Here is a 23,253-nt window from a genome sequence, read left to right as displayed (position 1 = left end):
AATACTACACAAGAGTAGTATGTTACATTCATTGGAGATTTTTGTACAGATGGAACAAAATATAAAACTAGAAAACATAATATTAATAGAACAATATATAAGACTAAAATTTTACGAAACTACTGTCAGCAATACATTGTAGTAGATTATATTATAATATGGAAGTATAAAGTTACTGATCAATAGCCCTTCTATATAGTCAACTGAATGGTATAACACTTATAAACATTATTCATCATATCACTGACAAATTAACTATATTAAAGTAACGATTATATAATAAATAATATGAAGGATGGGTTGTGCAAATTAACATCCAAAGTTCTGATTTTAATAAAAAAAACTGTAAGAGTTCAATATTTGTTAAAATCAGAGAAATAACAAGAAAAAAACAATTTTCTGTATCGAAAGAATTGAAGAAATATTGCACAAAAGTTGTATTTAACTAATATATTGCACAATGTTATTGTTTTATGCGCCTATATGACACTTAATAAATAATATGCTGTATAATATAGACGTTGTTGAAGCAATGAAATAAATCCAGAGTATAATATGTAAAAATATTTTTTGACGAGATAATTTAATTTAGTTCTTCATCAGAGCTCAGCAACATCGCTTTTTCATTGTATACTGGTGTTTGTTTCTTTGCAGTTTTTGATTTACCACTGGTGTCGTTGATTCCACTTTTAGATCCATAGTTTTTTTGTCCACCTATAATATTCAAAACCTGGTTTAAGAATTTAGATTTTAACAGTAAACAAATTATTTACACTTTATCTAAACAAACATGTTAAAGAAATATATTGAAATATATCTAATAGGTTACCTGCAGAAGTTTTCACGAAGACTGATAATATAATACTATTTGTTACAATGACTATAGAATTTTTTATGATTACTAAAGACATTTGAATATTCTAATAAAGTGATGGAAGGATGAATTAAAATATTTTTAATATTAAAAACTTCTATGTTTATTATAAATCATACAAATAATTTTAATTAACTATAAAATACAAGTTTGCGAGGATCGTTCCCCTAACACTTATTACAAGTGTAATAATATAATGCTAATCTAAAAATATAAATAATCTGATTAAATGTATTAAAATTACACATAATTTAATATAAATACCTATCTATTTGGTTATATAGATAATAAAATAAAATTAAGTAAATACTTTTAATAGGTACACTTAAGTAATAATTTAAAAATAAACTTCAAGTTTGTTTTTAAATACAGATCACAAACTTAAAAATGAATTTCTTAAGAGTAATTAATGTATAGAAAAATTAACTGTTTACAATTTTTTGTTGGTATATTATAATTATAGCAAAACAATATACTTACTATTTTAGAGAAAAACATTGACTAGTAAGAATAATGAGGGAAAATAAGCTATGTAGATAATGGAAATAAATATAGTAATATTATTACTACCAACATAGCAAAATAAAATAAACATACACACAACAAAGGACATTTTTAAATAGCGTTAAGTACTTCATAACATAAAAATAAGAATATTTAAATACATTTAACAAAACACATTGCATCAACCCAATAAAGAAAAATCAAGTAGTTTTTGAGTTTATACACTACAAACATAAAAATCATACAAACCTCTTTTGAAATAAAAGAATAATTACGAGTACATGAGTATCTATCTAATAAAACATGATTATGAACATAAAATTTAAAAAATAATAACTAAAATAAAAAAAAATGGTTAAAAATAAAACGCAGAGAGCAAAATAAACTAAAACACCTGTCCATGCTTATAATTTTTCGTAAGGCCGAGAGGAACCAACGTCTGCAAATAAAAAAAAAAAAACTAACTCTGTAAGTAATATATTAAGCATTAAAACAATAGTAATTATCTCAAATATTTTAAATTAAATAAAATAAATAACAAAACACTAAACATTGATTTAATATTTTTTCATTCATTATCCAACATAATAACTAGCAATAATACAATTCATATTATATGCTATATAATAGAACTTTAAAAATTATGAAATGTATTTGTCATTATTAGATTGTAGATTGTTAAGATAAAATTTTTACCTTTTCATTTTATGGTAGTCAAAATATCTTTAAAGAAATCATATTATATTATAAAATAAAAATATATTAAGTCTATATTAGACATTTATAATTTAATTTAAACTTTAAAATGATTGAATCATTACTAGGGTTTAAAACAAAGAATTAATATATATATACAATATGTATACATATGGTAAAGTATAGACTATTAAAAGGCTGACAAACAAAATTTATTAAGATTTAAAAAAAATAAAAAAATACTATGAAAATTTTAAATTATATACCATAGCGCAAACAGCTATACAACAGTAAAAATACACATACATGCCATGTGAAATTTAATCATCATACCTGAACTATATTGTGTATATTGTTGATACTGTGGATGGAAATTATGTATGGCATCCGTCATTATGTCTTTCGGATTCATTGTTTCCTGAATAAAACAAATTTACATAGAAATTGATAGAATATAAACCATTATTAAGTATAAACAGATATATTTGATATAATATACATATTTTTTTAAGCGCACCTTTAAACTACTAGAAATACTTTGCATTGTAACGGTGCGCGAATTAGTCGGATTGCCTGTTCCTGTTTGTGCGTTATTAGCATATATCTCATACGGGAATGCAGCTCTTAATGCCAATGCAGCAAACAACATCTCAATGCAGATTAAAAAGTTTTGGTAGCCTGCTGATACTGTACCGGCACTAGTGGGTTGACCACTAGAATCAATGACGGGATCAATGAATTTAGCTTTTTCCAAAATTGCCAGTAAAACACCTTAAAAAATATTTATGTGGTTATTAAATAATCAATAATATATCAGAATGGTATTAACTGATTTTTTTTTACCTTGCCAAAATGATAGGAAAATCACACTCTTGATGGTACAAAATTTTAGGACTGGTTCAAAGGGTATTAAGAGATCTCGAGTAGCAAAATAAAACAGGAACAATCCATAAAGTGCTAAGCTGACAGACATATTGTAAATAGCCGTAACATACAAGTATCCTCCATTCATACTATGTAAATTAAATTTTATTAAAATATTTTAAGCACGTAATAATCATTAAAAATGTATTACCTCCAATCACCATCATGATAATGTCCAATGTATTGTAGGAATATAATAACAAAAGCCATTGCTGGTTTTACCAAACAAAATTGTAGTGTTGCTTGCTTGCAAAATCGTAGAAACCCAATTGTGTAAGTACGTCCTGTCAAACAACAAGTTCCATATTGCCAACTAGACCTAATATATAAACAGAAAAAAAGTGTTAAAACTGTATATAAAAAAACTGACACATAATATATTATACAAAAGCAGCTTAACAATAATTTTTCACACATAAATATAGTAAATTATAATATAGTACATTGTTTAAAAATATATATAGGGGATAATTAATTAAACTGACTAGTAACTACACTATTATTCCAAGTAAATTTAAAAAAATAAATATATTTTCTATATAGTTAAAATTGTTTAGATTTTAGAGTATATTATCTAATACAACACTTTTGCCAGAAGCAGAAAAATATTCCAAAATATTAAAAATGTTAATTTTTTTTATTTTAAGCATTTAAAGTTTAAATGAATGAAGTAGTGAGATTACACTTTTATAAGATGCCCTTTGTAATTTTATTCAGTTAATTTAAATGTTAAATGATCATTAATAATTAATAAATAAATATAAACTTATTCAGTATTCAATTGGTATACATAAACCTTTTTTCTAAAAATAATAATGTATTTATTAGTGATGTCAAAAATCCGGATTTTTGGATATTGGGATATAAAATGTTATAACTTATAACCAAATAATCTAAATAATTCAAATTCCTTAGGGATGTAAAATTAAGGTCAAACTATTATTTTAAGTTTTACCAATTTAAATAAAACAGTCTAAAACCTATAAATTAATTAACAAATATTTATATTTTTAATAATTAAGCAACAAATTTAAAATATCTGGATTATTCGGATTTTATCCGTCATATTATTCGGATTAGGATATCCGTATATTAGTGACACCACTAGTGTTTATACAATTATTATAGTCATATAATTGAATCATTTTGGACAAAAAGTTATGGAAATTAATTTTGTATAAGTCTATTCAACTTACTGAATGGGTTTCCCACGAATTTCGCTCATTATGTTCCCTTCACCGCCCAAATATTCATAACATAAACTCATAAAATTGTATATCACGAAAGCTGTTTGAAAAAAATAAATACATATATAGTATGATACAAACAAAAAAGAAATCACATTAATAGTTATTTGTTTCGTTAAACGTGTGTTTAAGTACCTTCGTAGCAATCCCTAATTGTAAAGAAGTACACGTAATAGTGTTCGTTGTTAAAAAACAACAAACTGACCCATGAATGTAGCGCGTAAATAGGTACAATAAACAATATTCGAATGATCCATCGTTGTTCGGCTGGATTCGTGTTCCATCGAAGATGATAATATATCTGAAAAAGAAAAAATTACAACGATTTCATAAGAATCATATAATTTTTAATACATAAATCAATATTTTTAAAAATCAGAATTTCTTGTAAACATAATGTGTATTTCAATAAAAATAAAATGCAAAGTAGGTAGTAGGTACATAGATTTTAAATGTTACGGATCGTCGATCTCAAAAATAAGGCGAATATCTGTATGAAAATTGTCATTTGTCAATAATTTAATGCAAACCACTTTATTAAAGTCATATGAATTAGTATTATTTTGAAAACACCATATATATTATAAACATAAATAAAATTGTGTTAAATCGATATTCCCATAATAAATTCTAAATCGTTTTCTGGTGGCAATTATTTAAAATGTGGTTTCAGAGAGAAATCGAATATCTCTCATTGTTTTTTAAAACACAGACCCTTTTTGTTCAATAGTTTAGGTTAAGAGGAAATTTTTTCTTTCTTGAGGATATAATACATAATTTATAAATCACTGCAATAAATTACTATGGACAATGGGCATCGTCACGAATCATATAAATACTGATAGTTTAAATAAGTAGGTAGATATTTTATCATTTTAATTATTTCACACACAACACATTATTCAGAAATGAGCTCATGGCCTAATATAAAACGTTTAAGTTTAACAAGACTCTCGTGGAGCGTACCTTAGATATATGTGTAGCAAGCATAATAAGTATGTCGAAACGTTGTTTTACTAGGTTATAATAATGCGTCAAATGCATAAATAATATTAAATTTATTGAAAAAAAAAAACTGTATAATATTTTTTTTTTATTTATTTATCATAAATTGATATCTTATCTGACATTGTCGAGTAGGATGTCCATAAGCAGAACGATATAAATGTATTGACAAATAATGAATAGCTAATAAGTATCTAATCTAGTCAATAATCTATACTATTGTATTACTAAAAAGTCATTGACTATGAAAATCGAAAATAATTTAAGTATTGGTCTATATTGATGGGCATCTTTCGTGATAACTAAAGACCGGATTTATATGCATTTTAAATTGTAAAATATGCATGCAAACATGCACTAAAAAAAGTCAAAATATGCAAGGAAAAAATGCAAAACATGCAAAATAAAATTTCAATTTTATATTTGATTTTAATTTTGCAGTGATAATTATTTATTAATTTTATTACATTTTTCATAAACAAAAAGTTACATGTATAATATAGTACAAAAATTTAATTTTTTGTTAAATTGTAATTTAATTTTTAAACATTGATATATTGTAAAAAATATTTTATTAAAATTAAATAGTAGATACATTGGTGATATACTGATATAAATAGGAAAAAAGTACGAACAATTTTATTGAAGGTAGTAAATTATTAATTTGAAAAACAATAAGTTATCAAAGTATGTTCCATGTTTATTTCCGTGAAATTATGACGGCGATCTGTAAGAATGTACTTGTATGATGAAAAACTACGTTCGACATCAACACTGGTGATTGGAGCATATTTAAAATTTGCTATTATATCCAGCGAATAATTTGGAACAGATAAATCGTCGAAATTAGCACTGTCACCTTGAAGTATTTTTGAAATTTCTTTTAAAACCATTAATCCTTTATTTTTATTCAAAACGTTTTTACATTTTGTTTTAATTATTGTACTATTTGCACTAGTAGGAAGTTCATTAACAGAGTTTTCCACTTGTTCTAAAATTTTTAACGAGTCTACAAGGGACAAATTAGAGGTTTCAAGCTTTTTGATACTTTCAACGATACATAAAAAATTTGCTTTAATGTAAGCAAGATCATATTTTACATTAAATTTATTAAAAATTGATTTACAATTTTGAATGCATTTTGTATTATCTTCTAAGTTTTCAATCACATTTTTGAACTCTTCAAAATGATCTGCGTAAAAAAAGGCCGACTCTAGCCAAGTACCCCAACGGGTAATTATTGGCTGCGGTGGTAAATGTGTAATTGGCAACATTTCTTTATATAATTGAATTCTATACGGAGCCTTTGAGATATTCTTTGAGACGTAAAATATTTGATATTATAATATTATATAAACGTACCTATGATCTATGTTTTTATTTGTATATTTGTACGGTTTTTGTTAAAATATGCAAAAATATGCAGATCATGCATTAACGTCAGAATATGCAAAAATATGCAGTATAAAATTTTGATATTTAATCAATCAAGTAATGATTTGTGGACACTCATTGACTGCATGTATATGATGTTGAAAATAACAACATGCATTTTATGCAAAATCCGGTCTTTAGTGATAACTTTGTGAAAACAATCATCTACCGTTCTACAATTTTATTTTTGTTTGTTAATTCAAAAATATTGATTAAATAGCTGAAAAAATAAAAATAAAAATTTAAAAGAAATTGTAACGGTTAATTAAAACTTAGTTAGGCGGTGACCCCTATTATCTTATGCTAATTTATTTTGCTTAGTGATCGGTATGGAAGTTTACAAAAATTCGCTATTTAAGCAACAGTTGCAATTGTTTTTTTTTTTTTACATAGGCCATAGCAATGTGTAGAATATAATTTGCAACGTATGTGGGTCATTTACAAGTTTAAGCAGTTATTAATCTACTACAGTATTCAGTATTGCATCCATATATAACACGTATTTTATAATACAATAGCAGGGAATCATGAAGTACATTGGTCTGTATACTCAATTAAATCTATTATGTTAGATATAATAACTAGTATGACATAGGGCATAGGCAATATAGAAATGTCTTTTAAACATCAATAGTAATGTCGTTTTCATTTGAGGATTTTAGTGTGCATTGCCCGGAACGAGTTATACACAGGCAATTTATGAAGAAGACAACATACCAAGTTGTATTATTTTAATATATCTCACACGAGGAACATATATAATAAATATTAGTTTAATAATTTTATAAATTGTAAAAAACCTGTAATAAAAATTTAAAAAAAACAACATTTATGATTGTATCTCGAAGAATTTATTCGTTATATCTTTTATAAATAATAATTTATTATCATATTTTACATAACGTAAAAAAAAAGTATTTAAAACGTATTATTTTTTAGTAGCATTAAATCACGATAAATTGTTTACAACAATACAATTACATTTTAAGAAAGGAAATTAACAAAGGCCTTTTAAAATATTATTAAAAAAATATACAACATCGTTGTAAAGATACATATATTGAAATTAAAGTTTTATTTATTTTTATACAATTAAACGTTTAACAGCCAATGGATAACTAAAAAAATAGTTTATAATACGCTTGCAAATGACGAATTTTTTTGGCATTTTTACAACAAATGTCGAAACAAACAAAATATAAGCGAAACAGATAGCAGTTGTTTTACAAGTAAAGACTAACATAGAATACCATGAAGATATTCCCAATCACATTTAACAACGAAATAGTTCGGTGAACCGCAACGCTAACGTAGCGCAATGTTTCTTTTCCATCAATTGTGGTTTATTTTCATTCACGATGCTTATTGTTAAGTATAATTCTACACCAATTACAAAAAAAGAGGAAATTTAAAACGCTAATAGAGTTAAATAGGTATTTAAATTTAAAATTAATATAACTGTTAATATATTTTAACTGTTTCAAAATATCTGCACGAGTTATTAATTTAAAAATAAGTTAATATAGTTGTAAATAAGAAATATGTATAAGAACAATCTTGGAATTGAATAGTTAGACGCCAAATATATTTTAAAGAATTCAAATCACACTAAACAAGAAAATACAAATTTATATGAACAATAAATTTGAAAAATATAATTTATTTAAACAGCAAAAATAGATGTTTTTGAAATATACATTTTTATAAAGACTAGCTTAAAAATTATTTATTTTTAAGATGTATAACAATATATAATAGTATTATATGTAATATATGATATGTATAATAGTAAAAACGTATAATTTTAAATGTTATAGTATATTATTATGTTTATATAAAATATGATAGCTACAAAGCAAATATATTTTAAATATAATGGTTACATTTTATGTAAGGCATTTATCCTTTATCTTTAGTATTCAATAGCATAAATTAAAATTTAAAATTATTTAATAAAAATTTGACATTATTAATTTTTTATTATTAATCATAGTTTGTGTAGTTATTAAATTTATCAACAATTATAAATGTTGTAAACAATAATGTTATTCTCAAGACATAATAATTACGATCAAATTAATAGTAATTATTATGTTGCTTGTTTAAATGCTGTTCATTTTTATTTTTTTACAGTCCCTAATTTTGTTGCAATAACTGTACTTTTGGTTTCTTTCCCAGAACTAATCATTGGATGCTAGCACTATGTAGATAAAGTAACTGTATAAATAAAATAGTTGTATATAAATAGTGTTTTGAAATTTTTAACAAAATCAATTGTAACAAATATAACAAACTACAGACCAATATCATAAAAGGTAAGTAAAAGTATATAAAAAATAACACTATTTAAATGAGGGAAATATATGTAATATGATGTGGTATCACTAAAAAACAAAATCATATTTTATTAAAAATACCACAAAAGAAATACATAGAAAATACATCCAAAGCCACAATTCACCTTGACAGTTGGTACCAAAACCTTGGATCATTACTACATTAGATACGCCATTATTATTATGTATTTTGACAATATTAAAATATAGTTTACAACAGTGATTCCCAAACTTTATTATATTATGTCCCAATCATAGATTTTCAAAAATCTTACACCCTCTTTCAATTTAAAAAAAAAAAATTATGACTTTTTTTTTATCAAACTGGGCATGCAACATTTTTCTAATTACTTTTCCATATCCCTCCTTTTCTCTTCAAGTGCTTCGATTAAGATAGAGACAATAACAATCTTATCAATGTTAGATATCACAACAAAGATATTTAAGATGAAGTCATAAGTAGTTTTAAGCTAGGTACCTTTTACTACTTAAAATATTTACCAATTATTATATTGTGATAAAAATAATGTTTAAACATAATAATTAATAACTAAATTCAACAAAACATTTATTAGTATTTTGATGAAATGAGTTATACTAGAATAATTAAAAGTTAAAACTTATCCAGTATAATTGTGTCAACATAAAGCTTATGTTTTTCCTTCATCATAATTATACTAACATGAAATTATCATTAAAGATTTTTCTATGAAATGTAAAGAAACTAGAATTCCTAATGATTTCATTTTATAAGCAGGAAATAGTGATTATATGAAAACATTTTGAAATATATAAATATAAATTAAATTGACCAATACTTAACTAACAGAATTCTAAGAAACAATTATGCAATATTCTAAAAAATTTCAGTGTCAATTATAACAAAAATTAGAAAAAAAATATATTGATAAGATGGTAAAGATTAAATTGGTGTCAAAAATAAGAAAAAAATGTATAAAATTTAAATTATTAAAATATGATACCTAATCTATTTTTAAAAGGAGTTTAAAACATTTTAAACAACTTAAAATAAATAATTTTTATCTTAAAAAACAAATAATATAAGGTACATTTTACCTGTTGGCATGTAACAAATACTGCTGTCCAAACAAATAATCCTGCAATCACTTGGGCAGCAGTGGTTTGTAAAAATATTGGATTTGATTGTGTTATAGCCCGTTGTGTGATAACTTCTATAGTATCAGTTGTATCTGTATTATTACTAGATGCCATTCTAAACAAAAGTAAACATTAGTTAATATAATTTATTAATATATTTTAAGCTTTATAAAATACATTATTTTAATATTAATACAGAGCAGTTAATATACTATAAAATAGAATATATCTCAAGGATTTTAATAAATTATTCTTAATGTCATTAAAAAAATGAGATTATTTTAGCTTTAAAAATATACATTGTTATCCAGATTGTCCTATAGAAATCAAATAACTTGAACAATAGCTACTTGTGATTTAATTTTGTACCTAGTGCGTGGAAAAAGCTGACATTTGATGATTTTTTTTAAATTATTTTTATGTTAATAATATCATAATTTTGAAATTCACTTAAAACTTCAGATAACACACATGCTTATAGGAAGGTAATCAATAAATAAGGTGTATGAATATTAAACTTTAATACAATGTAATATTTAAGACAGATATTTTATGAAACTGGAAGAAATGAGGAATTAATTTTTAATCGAAATGTAATTGTTTATATTCTTTGATAAAATAATAGATTATAATATGATGAACGTTATATCAAATTTCTACTCAGAATATGAAATAAATACATAATCAATTTTAAACATTATTTTTAATATTCATTAATAAATATAAGAATGTAGATAACAAAAACGTAGGTATATTTAATAATCTTTAGTTTTTTTGAATGTAATTATAATATTTTAAAATGGTTTAAAATGTTTGAAAATAATACTATTATAGTAAATAGGTAAAAGTTATTGATTAAAAAATGTGTTTAAACATTTTCTTTTTTTTTTTAACAAAAATTTTTAGATTGTAGTACATACAAAATTAAAACTAATATAAGTTCAACATTTTAGGTGCATTAAATTAATTTTAAATGTCTGAATGATGACTATTCACATACTAAATACAGTTAAAGTTCACAATTTTTTATAGTTTTTTAATTTTATCATTACTGTTGGATTCACATAATTGTAAAACTGTATTTTTATTTTTATATTGGTGGATTGAGTTTTCTCTATTCTAATATTATCTGTAAGTGCACTACTAATATATAATACATTTTGTAAAAATAATTTTTTTGTTACTATATCTTGACTGTTATTTACAGTGTCTACTAAATAGATTTATCAATGTATTTTCCTTATAATACTAATACATTTTTTAATCTATTGTTAAATAAAGTTGACAATTAATGGAAATTTTTTTATTGAAATTAATAATTAGAATAATAGGTCTAATTTTGAGATTCTTTATATTAAACATTAGGTATCTATTATAAAGATTATAATTATCATTTATAACTTGATCTCCAACTTAAACTATGATATAGATAATATTATGACATAAATTAAGTAATAATAAGAAGAAACAATATATCTATCATAATATTTTAACCAAGATATCAACATAACTTATGTTCCACATAAATCATAATCAATGTAAAATTATTAGAGTAAATACTAAATTGACCAATTTGCAATTACTCCAAATTTATATAAAATAATATTATAGGTAATATTTTAATAAATTTTTTTATTTACCATGATATGTTTATACTAAAAAATAACTTATATTATATAGTGTTGTTTAAAACAATTTACTGCTTAAAAAAAGATAAGTATCACTAGTATCAGTTGGGTGCCTAATATTGTTTTTATGTTTTTTGGTAACAGATTTTTATATTAATGTAGGTGCTATTTTTTTAGTATTAGTTTAATTTAAATATAACGAGAATAAATACAGCAATTTGTATTGATAACCTATTTGAAGCATAATATAGTTGATATAGGTAAAAACAACACATAATGTATTTATTAGATTCTTTTAAAAATAATTGACAATAATTATTAATAACCTATTGAAATAATTTTAATGAATAAATGTTATAAAATGAACTTTATGTACTAATAGAGTAATTTATTTAAAAGCTACTATTTTTTCCAAGTTGTTAGCCGTAGTTGGTTTGGTAGGTTATAAGTTGTTTTTTATTACGTTCTTGGATAAATATATTTAATAAAAATTTCATATCACATATGGTTGCATTTGCACAGATGATTATTGACGATTTTGTTACACAAACCAATCAAAATGCATTATATAGTTTTAGGTAGGTATTTTGTTTAGAAATCAAGATAATATCTATAAAGTACTTAAGTACACGATATATATATAAATATTAATTATCAATACCACAATTGTGTAGGTACTATGTGGATAATTTTTTTTTTATGATTTGATTATGTTTTTTAATTTTAAACCCATGCCTATAGATAAAATAATAAGGAATGTAAGCTAATACATTTTTTTCAATAATAGTTTGTGTTTAAATGTATAAGCTCAGATAAAATATACAACATTTTTAAATTAGAAACATTTTGTAATATCATAATTTGATTTACTGTCTCAAATTATTACAATAAAAAAAAAAAACCTTTATAATATATATATATATATATAATCTTTCATTTCTAATCAAGTTTACATTTATATTTTAAAAGAATTTTAATTTTAAATATTATAAATAACTTAAATAGAAAATTGACCACAACCTAACCTATATGGATAAAATAAGACTAATAAACTATAATATTTTGTTTAATAGTGAATATTACATAAGCATCTAAAGACCCTATATGTTTTTTATAATCAGGCAATATAATTTTGTAATGAGCAATTACAAATGCATCAAATAAACTGATTTATGTATCTATTATTATTTATTAAAACACCAATTAAATCTCGAATTAAATAAAGACAGCTGTTAATTTATAATTAGTCTAGATAAAATAAATAAATAATTTAATGTTTGTTTAATATTATATAAATCAGTAAATGATAATTATTAATTTAGGTACTTGCTTATTTATAGTATAGTATTTTTATTGTTAAAACAATAACATCAATTTTGAATACCTATATTTTCAATTATAAATTAAAGACACTATCTGTTGCTATTACATAACATTTACAAATATTATTATTATTAAAAGAATAATACAACAATTGTTTTATAAGTAGGTATTAAATTAAGTTAGATTCATTTCTGATAATTCCATAAAATACTTCTTATATTGATTTGAAAAACAATTTTAATTTTATACCCACCTAAAATAAAATAATGAATTAAAAATGCTGTTAAAAAATAATTTAGCACATAACTATATAGGTACTCATTTATTATCAAAGGAAATTTTTTTTAATTATCTCACCCGATCATTTATCTACAAGATAGAGACAAGAATTTAAATTGTCACCTCATTCTTACAATATTAATCGAAATATTATAGGTAATTAAATGTTAGTAATCTATTATTAGTTTTGTAAAATGTGTTTAATTTAATATTTTTATCTTTGTAATTTTAACAAAAACTAAAAAAAAAAGTTTTAAAGACAAATACTGTTTTAATGTTATATTTTTGTTATACTTCTTTTAACAGTTTACCTGGTACGATCTTGCAAAAGGTTTGTTTAAAATATTTAAGCTTGATACTCCACTTTGGAGAACAGATATTTTCAATCATTAACATAATAACTTTTGATATTAACACCACAATAAAACTATGATATTATGTATGTTAGCTTGAAAAGTTACACGGACCTACTTAACACAAATGAAGATGTTTTTTGAAAATGTTTGATAGGTAACAAATAAATACCTACTATTAATGATAAATTGTAATAGAATATTTACTTATTTGTCTTTTTTAAATAATAATTAGTAAATAGAGATTTAGTACTTATTATATAGTTAAGGAAATTATGTTAAGTACGAAACTATTATTTTCTAAGTCTTAGTTGAACTCATGGATACCTAATCCTGATTTGTAAACAGTAAATGTAGTATTGATAAGTTTGGTACAATTAATAAATAATAAGAAAGGGTCAAATACGAATTAGTGTAAGTATTTGTGTTATGGTGGTCTATAAGTCGATGATACCTAATAGACACTCAACGGCAGACCAAATTGTGGTCACTCAAACTCGATGGTATTTAAAACTAAATAAAACAACCAGAATACATTGCTATTAAGACAAACTACAAAGGCATTTCGGATCTCACTTACCTACTGCACGTGTAGTTTTAGCCGTAGTACGATGGCGAGGGGTTAGTTGATAGTTGGTGTCCACTGTCGGTTGGTATCAGTAAGCGATTTGTGGTAGGCACGACTATTGTTCCATTTTGCGTCTACCGAGCAGAAGCATGGCGGAAGCTACGGAACTTTAATGGACCAAAGTGTTCACTAACATATTGTTGGCTAGAATCGGACATTTTTTTTCCTAGTCTCTTTGAACGCCGTTCGCATGACCCAGGAGAAAACGCGTCGAAAGTCGACCGACGTGTCGATTTGTGTAGCTATGCGTCGGCGGCGCGAAAAGTGAATGTACCTAAAAAACACCGCGGACAATAGTACACGGTGACGAAAGCAGACGTTCGTTGCGAAGAGCTCAACTGAGAACTGTCGAGTGACGATGATCGAGGCGGTGGGTTGGTAGGGAAAAAAAGTTAAATACGCGAAAACGATAATTGATCCGACCAGCGCGCGCGCCGATCACGACTCACGAGGATTGTGGAGGAGTAGATGAGTAGAACGTTCAGAACGTTGCGGTCTGTAGTCAGTCGGAGCGGTGGGAGGTGAAATGGATCGTCGTGACGTCGTCGGCGGCGCGTTGGTAATGTAAGGTGTTGTATGGTGGCGGCGACTACGGAGCGTACATTGTGTGTGTGTATGGCAACAGATAACGACGGTGGCCGGCCGCGGGACAAAAACAGCCGTTCTTTATCACGGCCACTGGCCAACCGAGATAACGCCGAAAAACACGTCTTATCAGTTATTATTATCATGAACCTTGCGTGCGTGATGTGAACTTCCTGGCTCCTGCATAGTGCACACGAATTACGATGCGGGTATGTGACTGACTGAATTAGTAACCGAGTCCTGAGATTCTGACTGCTGAGCATTTGCTGTACTGCATGCTAAGTTTTTGTTAGTACTGTCTAAGGTAAAATTGTTCCGAATTACTGAACGAATCATGATTTAAAAATTCAAAATTTTAATATATTTTAAACGGCCTAAACAGATATTGGTGTACACGAACGAGTTTTCAGGCGAAACCACTGTCTTTAATGCGTCGAGCAATGACCTTCTGAGACGCTTTATACATAGTCATGGCTCTCGTGTTCACTGACAACGATCCATGGTAAGTCGATTAAAATGAGCTATTACATTTTTTGAACTTTATGTTGCTGCTTCATTGATAGTTCAATAGTAGGTTAAAATCAAAGAGTGTTGTTATTTACGTTTGTACTAAATTTAATTAATAGATTCATTTTTGTACTTGGATTTTTTCATGAAAGTTAAGTTCGATATTTTTGATTTATAGTGTATGTTGTGAAAAAGTATTAAAATTTTTCAATTTATTAAATTAGTATACATTATTTACATATTAATGATATATCTATAAACTCAGTTACCCAGAATCATTATACTTGTTGCAGAGACATAATTCTAACTTTGTACAAAATAAAACAATCTTTACCTAATACTATAAACGAAACAACAATTCATTCAACTAGAAATAGTCAAGTTTTTAAGTTTATTGTGGTAGGGACTTATCATTAGTTGATCATGATCTTTACCTTCTTAAATGACATTTTTGTCTCTCTTGAATTATTAGTTTTATAAAAATTGGTACTTGTCTAATGATTAGTTGACTATTATCTAATATCTTCTTAACGATAACTATAGTAAGCACGTGTATTTATTTCGTATTATATAATTAAGAATTCTAAGCTGTAATAAAATATTTATTGATAGTTGTAGCTATATACCAAGTTATCTTTATAAAAAATGTATTTTGAAAAATAATTCATATATTATAGTAAATTAGAATCTGCAAATAATTTTTGTCATACAAAAAAAAAAAAATATAATTTTTTCAGGTTGATTGAACACGAGTCATGCGAGAAACTATACAGAGAAATTGAAGGATTATTAAATGTGAGAGAACTAGAACATAAGTCTTCCGAAAAATATGTTTTGTATTCATCTCAAGTGCGACTTAGACTGAAACAATTTACTGATGAAGTCCAACAGTTGTCTTATAAACTTAGAGGACTAGCAACATCTAAAGCCGTGTATCCTTTGATAAGAAATTACAATTTTAAGTGATTTTATAATTTTCTATTAAATTTTCCTGAGTTGTTTAACATAGTACACTGGACGAAGAAGAACGACGTCAACGTATGGTTGAGTTACTTCAAAGCAGAAATATTATATTAAATCAACGTTTTCAAAATCGGTAATATATTTTTTAAACTATTTATTTCAATATTATTTTTACAATAATTATTGATGAATAATCCAAGTATCCTTATTTTCTACTGTAAATTATTTAGTAGATATTTTTTCTAAAAATGTTGACATATCAATATTTGAATTATTGAATTTTTTATACTGTAGATAAAGGGTTCCTATGATTATGGGTTTGGAAGATATAACAAAATTTTAGTAATTAGTATTAACTTATCAATAACCAACATTTTTAATTTATGAAAATATTCTAATTATAATAATAAATATTAGATTTAATAGTATAATTCATCTAATTTACATTTTTTTAAACCATTTTAGGGCCCTTTAATTCTTATTGTAAGCATTTTAATAATAGAGAAACTACTCATTCAAATTTTGTATCGTTACATTCATTTTATTTTTTTAATATTTAACACTAGGTAAGGGAGGTTTTTGTTTTTTAAAAACAGAACTTTATATCTTCCTTAAGTAGTACAAAAGCTTTGAATAATTTAAAACTACTATCTTTAAGTATAATATTTAGAATTTCTCAAAATTAAAATTTTAGTAAATTAATTATTAATGGAAATAAAATAGGGGTGAGAATACTCTGTATATCAAACTGTATATAATTTTTAAATCATTTAAAATTTATTGTCATGATATTATTTTTAGGAATAATAGTCATACACTAGAACGTCAGGAGTTGATGCGACCTAGTATCAGTAAAGCCAAAAAAACTGAAATATCAACTACTGGTTGGCTGGACAGTGATGATGATGACTATAATGACGATAAACAACCATTACTTAATGAAAAAGAACTTAAACAACAGCAACAGTATTTGCTCAAAGGTAAGAAGTAAAAAGTATTACAATTGTAATCTTAGATTTTTACATAAAAATCATAAAATTATGAATTGTGATGTACATTGTATACTCAAAATTATACAGAACAAGACGATGGATTAAATGAATTGGCATCGATTGTATCTAGACAGAAAAATATTGCTATTACCATAAGCAGTGAAGTCGATCTACAAAACGGTCAGTATAAAATATAATTTGTTGTGATTGACTATAAATTTTATAAAATTTTATTATAGAACTAGTCGATGACCTATTAGTAAAGATGGACAAAACAACAGCTGGAATTGAAAACGAGACCAAAGAAGTAGTTCAGATATTAAAAAAAGATTCAACTCGAGGTATATAATTGATATTTATATAATGTAAAGTATAATAACACTATTTTATATTATTTACAGGACTTTGGGTGATAATTATTCTTCTATTGATTGCAAATGTAGTGGTTGCTTTGTCGTGATATCTGGTTAAAATATTCAAATTTAACTTGCAATAATTATGTTAAATATATTTTTCTATATTTTTTAATATTATTGATATTCAAATGTTATTTTATTATAATTGTTAATAATTGGATATTTTGTAAAAATAAATAAAGTAATTCTAAAGTTTTTTTATACTTAAAAAATTAATCTCTTTATTATATCTACATATTATATAATATAATATTTCTTACCACTTTCCTCAACATTTTAAATTAAATTAAATGATGGGAATCGGAATTTTCATTTGGTTATTTATAGTTTTATTTTAAGTCCAATATTTAGTTAAAATCACAAGTCATAATAAATCAAATTAAAAAATGTATACATTTTACTAATTAAATAATTTGGTTTTATTCTACCAGTGATGTTTAATTATTAAAGTATGTAAAGTAATATCAATAGCTTTTTAGCTATATACTTATATTAGTCATGTCTATGATATATTTTTATTTTGTTGTTTATTTATTTTATATAGGTATTTATGACATGTGTTATGGTAAAACCTCTAAACAGCACACACTTTCAATGACCAACTTTTTTTCTACTATTTAGAGAGGGTAAATTATTGAAATTCAGAAAAAGTAAATGTGCAAAAAGAAAAAAAAACATTAAATTAAATTATGATATCATTTAATGTATTAGTAATATAATTATTTTAATATTTTAACAACATATATTAAAATAAATATTTAAAAAAGGAATGCATATTTCATACATATATAAATACAATTCAATTTAGTGTGAAAAAATCTGATTTTGAACAAGTTTATTATTGATAAGCCGCGTTTCCACGACTGGTGTACTTGGCCAATATTTGGTACTGGTGGTTGCTTGCCATGCTGTCAAATCGGCATATTTGTACAATATTATTGGTCACTGATACCATTCCCAAAAATGGTTGGTAAATGTGACAGAAGTCAAAGGAACAACCAGTATACTTGTATTACTGATCTCAGGACTGGTTCTTGTAAACTAGGAAAAACAGTAGTGTGCTAACTTTGTTCCAGATTCAATAAAGCCAAAGTTAATGAGTACTAATATTAAATAATATTTTATAATGTAATCATTTTTAATTTTTTTTTAAAACAAAAAAGTATTAATTATTATTAAAATGTGGCTTTCACCATGGGCATAATTATGGGGGGGATAGATTCCCCATATTCTGTATTTATTTATTTATATTTTGTTGTTTTTTATCTCTCCTCTTAATAAGATATTCTAAATTACGCCACTAGCCTCCACTACCAATATTTAACAACCAACTGTGGGAACAGTGTACTTGGTTACTTGTACAAGTGTTCAATTATTGGTGTATTTGGCAAGTACACTAGTTGTAGAAACAGTGTGCTTGGCTACTTGTACAAATGCTCAATTATTGGTGTAATTGGCAAGTACATCAGTTGTAGGAATGCGGCTTTACACTAGTATGAGTTTTTTTTTTTTTTTTTGTATTATATTATTATGTTTAAATTAAGATAAAAATAGGTATCTGATGTTCAAAGGTTTTCTCATTGGAAAGTAGTAAAAATGCCCCAGATTCCAAAAAAACCACTGTTATTTAGAGGTGTTTGTTTTAGGCTTCACTGTCTGTGCTATGCAAGAAATAATATAAATAAACTTACTATAAAAAGTATTATTCTATTTAAAAATAATTTATAAAGGAATTGTTATTTATTAAATGAAAATCATTTCTATTATCCATTATTTATGTATCATTCTTAGCCACTTACTTTTTAAAAATTGTACAACTATGGTTGTCTTAAATTATTAAATGAAATAATATAATAATTACTAAAAAGACAAAAGATAAATATTTTTATTTATATTTTATTATTCATTGTAAATTTGTAACGTGTATCTAGGGTATACATTCAAAATGATGAAGGAATTAAAATTTTAATAAAAGGCAAGTAAATGACTAGAATGGAAAACTAAAGTAGTAAACCAATTTATGGGTTGAAAAAAATGTTGTATTATATAATAGTAAGTTTTACTATTAATAATACTAATACAAACAATACAATTATAATAGTTAGTAGATTAAATGAGGGGCATGGTGAGAGCCTGCACGAGACGTCCCCTGCATGAAGATATACTTAACCCAAACATTGACTTATCGCTAATTTATCTCATCACCACTGGGCGAATAAAGATGAAAAAGTAAATTCTATTAGTTTTTTAAAAACCATAGCATTTGTTAAATTGTTAATTATTGTAATAATAAAACTAAACTTAAAAGTTTTGAAAATGTCGTTATGTTATACAAAATTTAGTCCCGTATGTAAATATTTCATGTCTTAGAGAATAATATTTTTGAATTACAATTAAATTAATTTTATAAACATTATTCAATCTACGTAATGTAAGTATTAATACTTTAACATTTAAAAAATATTAAAATATGTGTTACATTCTTTAATATATAAAAGTAATAAAAACAAAAATATAAAAATATATTGTCGGTGAACCGTGAATAATAAATAAATTATTAATAACTTGTTTTTAAATCAGTATATTCCTTTTTTACCTACGTCTTACATTGTATTTTATCAATACAACAATAATATTTTAGTAAAATAATCAGTTATAAATTGATGATTAAGAAACATAGTCTATAATATTCTATTTGTAAAATATTACCATAGTTTACACTGTTTACAGACTATATAGTTGGTGTTGACGTATATTGTCAGTTCAATTTATATTACAAAAATAACCTACCTTATGATTCTTAAGAGTGCGTTATTGCGTTTAATTTTCTGCTGACAATATCATAATAATAATTGTAATATGGTGTTTTGATAACTAATAAATGTATAGCTGTAACATTTGTAGCCTATCTACGACGCCATGGGATTATCGTTCTACAAGTTTATTGTCTATTGAATTGCACTTCTACGTATATGTAAAAATTAAGTAGGAAAACCTTTATTTAATTGTGTTTTATTTTTAGGTTTCTATATCATATAAATTATAAACTTTAATATTAAATTGCAGTAGTCATGACTGATAAAAATTAAAAATAATTTTATTTCTGAAAGTAAACTATAATATTCGATTATGTCATTTATATAATATTATTGTAACATTGATTATTGTTAAAATGCAACGTATAAGAAATTAATTGATAATTAATATTAATTTTTGTGACCAAGGTAACAAATAAGGAACGTAAGGATTGGTGGACTGAACAAGGATTCTATTATTGTAAAAGACTAATATTAATTTTTTAAATTATTTATTCATGTATAATTAAGTTATTAAACACATTCGGTGCTCGTTTGTGATCGGGTGCCGTTTTTGCAAGTGGTTCATTTTGACTTCAATAAATTATCATAGTGCTTTGACGAAGTACCATAGTAATTTTGGCTTTGGTCACTTTATGACTATGATAGGAGCATCTCTAGAACCATTTGTAGATGGAATGAGCAGGGGGACTAAAACCATAAATGTCTTAAAATTAAAATAACAAAAAAAAATTCACCTTAAATAATATTCCTATGTTTAAATTAGATAATATGTTAAATTAATTTAATACTAAAAACCAAAGAGTAAAATGAATTATAATGATCTTAAAATTTACTATTGCCTGTTAGACGAAAAACACACTGTAGGTATAACGTATTCTCAAGAGGTTATGAATAAACAATTCTATCCACATACTAAGACTAGGTATAAAATATAATAAATGTTACCATTTAACTGATTACTAGTAAATACTATCTATGCATCTATTAATCATAAAAGTTTTTATTAATTTAATGTAATCTGCAACAATAGTTTAGTTACATAAATATTAATTATAACTTTCAAAAACCAACTATGTGTGGAAATGACTACCTCCTTTAACTTCCTTAAACACGCATTCGTTAAGCCTTAACGATGGTTCCAATAATTTGTTAGCAAGCGAACTATACATAGATTGTAGGTGTATATAATATATGTATCAATTATTAAGCCTTCTACGATTCACGGTACTATATTGTCCATATTATACATAGGCCCCGATCATTTGCTTGAATGTACATATCTTACACCCACCCCCCATTCTCATAATATACCAACGATGCAAAACAGAATTTTAGATCATTAGGATAAACTGTAGTTCACAGATTTGTCATTATTTTCCATACTATTTAATAAATTTTAATTATGATGCATTGTTTTTTTTTTTGTTGTGTTTAGCTATTGTAGTTAAAAAAATCTTTTGTAAGGTGATTTCGTATTACATAAAAATTCAACGATAATATTATAAAACAGCAAAAAGAAAATTTTGTGAAAACTGCTGTAACCACGAAAAACTTTTATTATTTGGATAGAAAAAAAGATTATACATCATTCTACAGTGAAATTTTACAAATAAATTAGAGTGGTGAGGAAGATGATTAAAATGTACATAACACAAAATAAATAACAAATATAATAATATAAAAAAAAAATAAATATGTATTAATACAATTTGTTTCTTTTTTCTGTAAAAATTATTATTATTAAATAATTAAATATTCATAATAATTATATTTACATTATGGGGTTTTTTTTTTGTATGCTAGTGGATAAGTAGATAGTTGTTTAAATATAAAATAAAATATGTTATTAAAAAAAACTTTTCATTTATAAATAAAAAATAAACAAAAATAAAATAATCGTACACTTTACAAGTATCAAACACGCAGTAAAGAAAAAAAATAAGCGTATAATATATATTTATATATTAAAAAAAAAAAAAAAATTGAAAACCAAGGTACCTTAAAACATAAATTAATAGGAATTACCGATGTTGTATAAGATACTAATAACTACTTATATTAAGGATAACTATAGTCTATAACTATAATAATAATAATAATAATAATAATAATATAATGATAATAAGGACTGAATATAATATAATATATTATATGACAATATTATGGCATACACGTATTATATAAATATTTCATATACTATATATAAATTTGAACATCAAAAACTCTAATGAGATGACTATAAAGATATTTTGATTCAGGTATTTATCAGTGAACTATGCAATATACGGACTGGCGCCGATCAAAATAAGCGACCCCGCTGCAGTGAACGTTTCGTGGACGACACTCATCCTATCCAATGTGATAGCCAATGGGTTACCTACTTATACCTATATCAAAGCAGCGTGTCTACATTTACCGTACACCACGAGAAGAGGAATAGTTGTTTGGTTCTAGAACACTTGGTTGTAGATAATAGTTAAAATTATTAAATAGTTCATAAAATACTATCGTATAGTACCTAGTAATAATAATAATAGATATAATGGAATTGTTTATTATTGCTATAATATGCTTATATAAATGTGTATGCGGACGCGCTAAGAGTACTTATTATTGAATAT

The 23,253-nt window shown here is 24.7% G+C and overlaps 2 protein-coding genes across 3 annotated transcripts; one reads left to right on the top strand and one right to left on the bottom strand.

The window, feature by feature from the left end:
- Positions 1 to 14,895, bottom strand: LOC112603899 (transmembrane protein 184B). 2 transcript variants are annotated; one of them, XM_025352711.1, is made up of 9 exons: positions 14,303 to 14,895; positions 10,098 to 10,254; positions 4,381 to 4,546; positions 4,195 to 4,285; positions 3,150 to 3,317; positions 2,918 to 3,087; positions 2,592 to 2,845; positions 2,408 to 2,492; positions 1 to 714 (listed from the first exon to the last, which is right to left on the bottom strand). In XM_025352711.1, the coding sequence occupies exons 2-9, from the start codon at positions 10,251 to 10,253 to the stop codon at positions 584 to 586; spliced, it is 1,221 nt and encodes a 406-aa protein (XP_025208496.1). In that variant the 5' UTR covers position 10,254; positions 14,303 to 14,895; the 3' UTR covers positions 1 to 583. The 2 variants fall into 2 exon arrangements, with proteins under 2 accessions (XP_025208496.1, XP_025208497.1); XM_025352712.1 differs by lacking the exon at positions 1 to 714 and adding an exon at positions 1,578 to 1,817 and having other exon boundaries at positions 14,303 to 14,892.
- A 103-nt stretch (positions 14,896 to 14,998) lies between these two features.
- On the top strand, positions 14,999 to 17,914 carry LOC112603900 (syntaxin-8). The gene is made up of 8 exons (XM_025352713.1): positions 14,999 to 15,239; positions 15,318 to 15,437; positions 16,180 to 16,374; positions 16,452 to 16,538; positions 17,207 to 17,385; positions 17,485 to 17,577; positions 17,637 to 17,738; positions 17,799 to 17,914. The coding sequence occupies exons 2-8, from the start codon at positions 15,406 to 15,408 to the stop codon at positions 17,855 to 17,857; spliced, it is 747 nt and encodes a 248-aa protein (XP_025208498.1). The 5' UTR covers positions 14,999 to 15,239; positions 15,318 to 15,405; the 3' UTR covers positions 17,858 to 17,914.
- The last annotated feature ends 5,339 nt before the right edge of the window (positions 17,915 to 23,253 follow it).

Source organism: Melanaphis sacchari, unplaced genomic scaffold (genome assembly GCF_002803265.2).
Source record: "Melanaphis sacchari strain LSU unplaced genomic scaffold, SCAv2.0 Contig113_pilon_pilon, whole genome shotgun sequence".
NCBI classification, from domain to species: Eukaryota; Metazoa; Arthropoda; class Insecta; order Hemiptera; family Aphididae; genus Melanaphis; species Melanaphis sacchari.
This window is presented reverse-complemented; position numbering and strand designations above follow the sequence as displayed.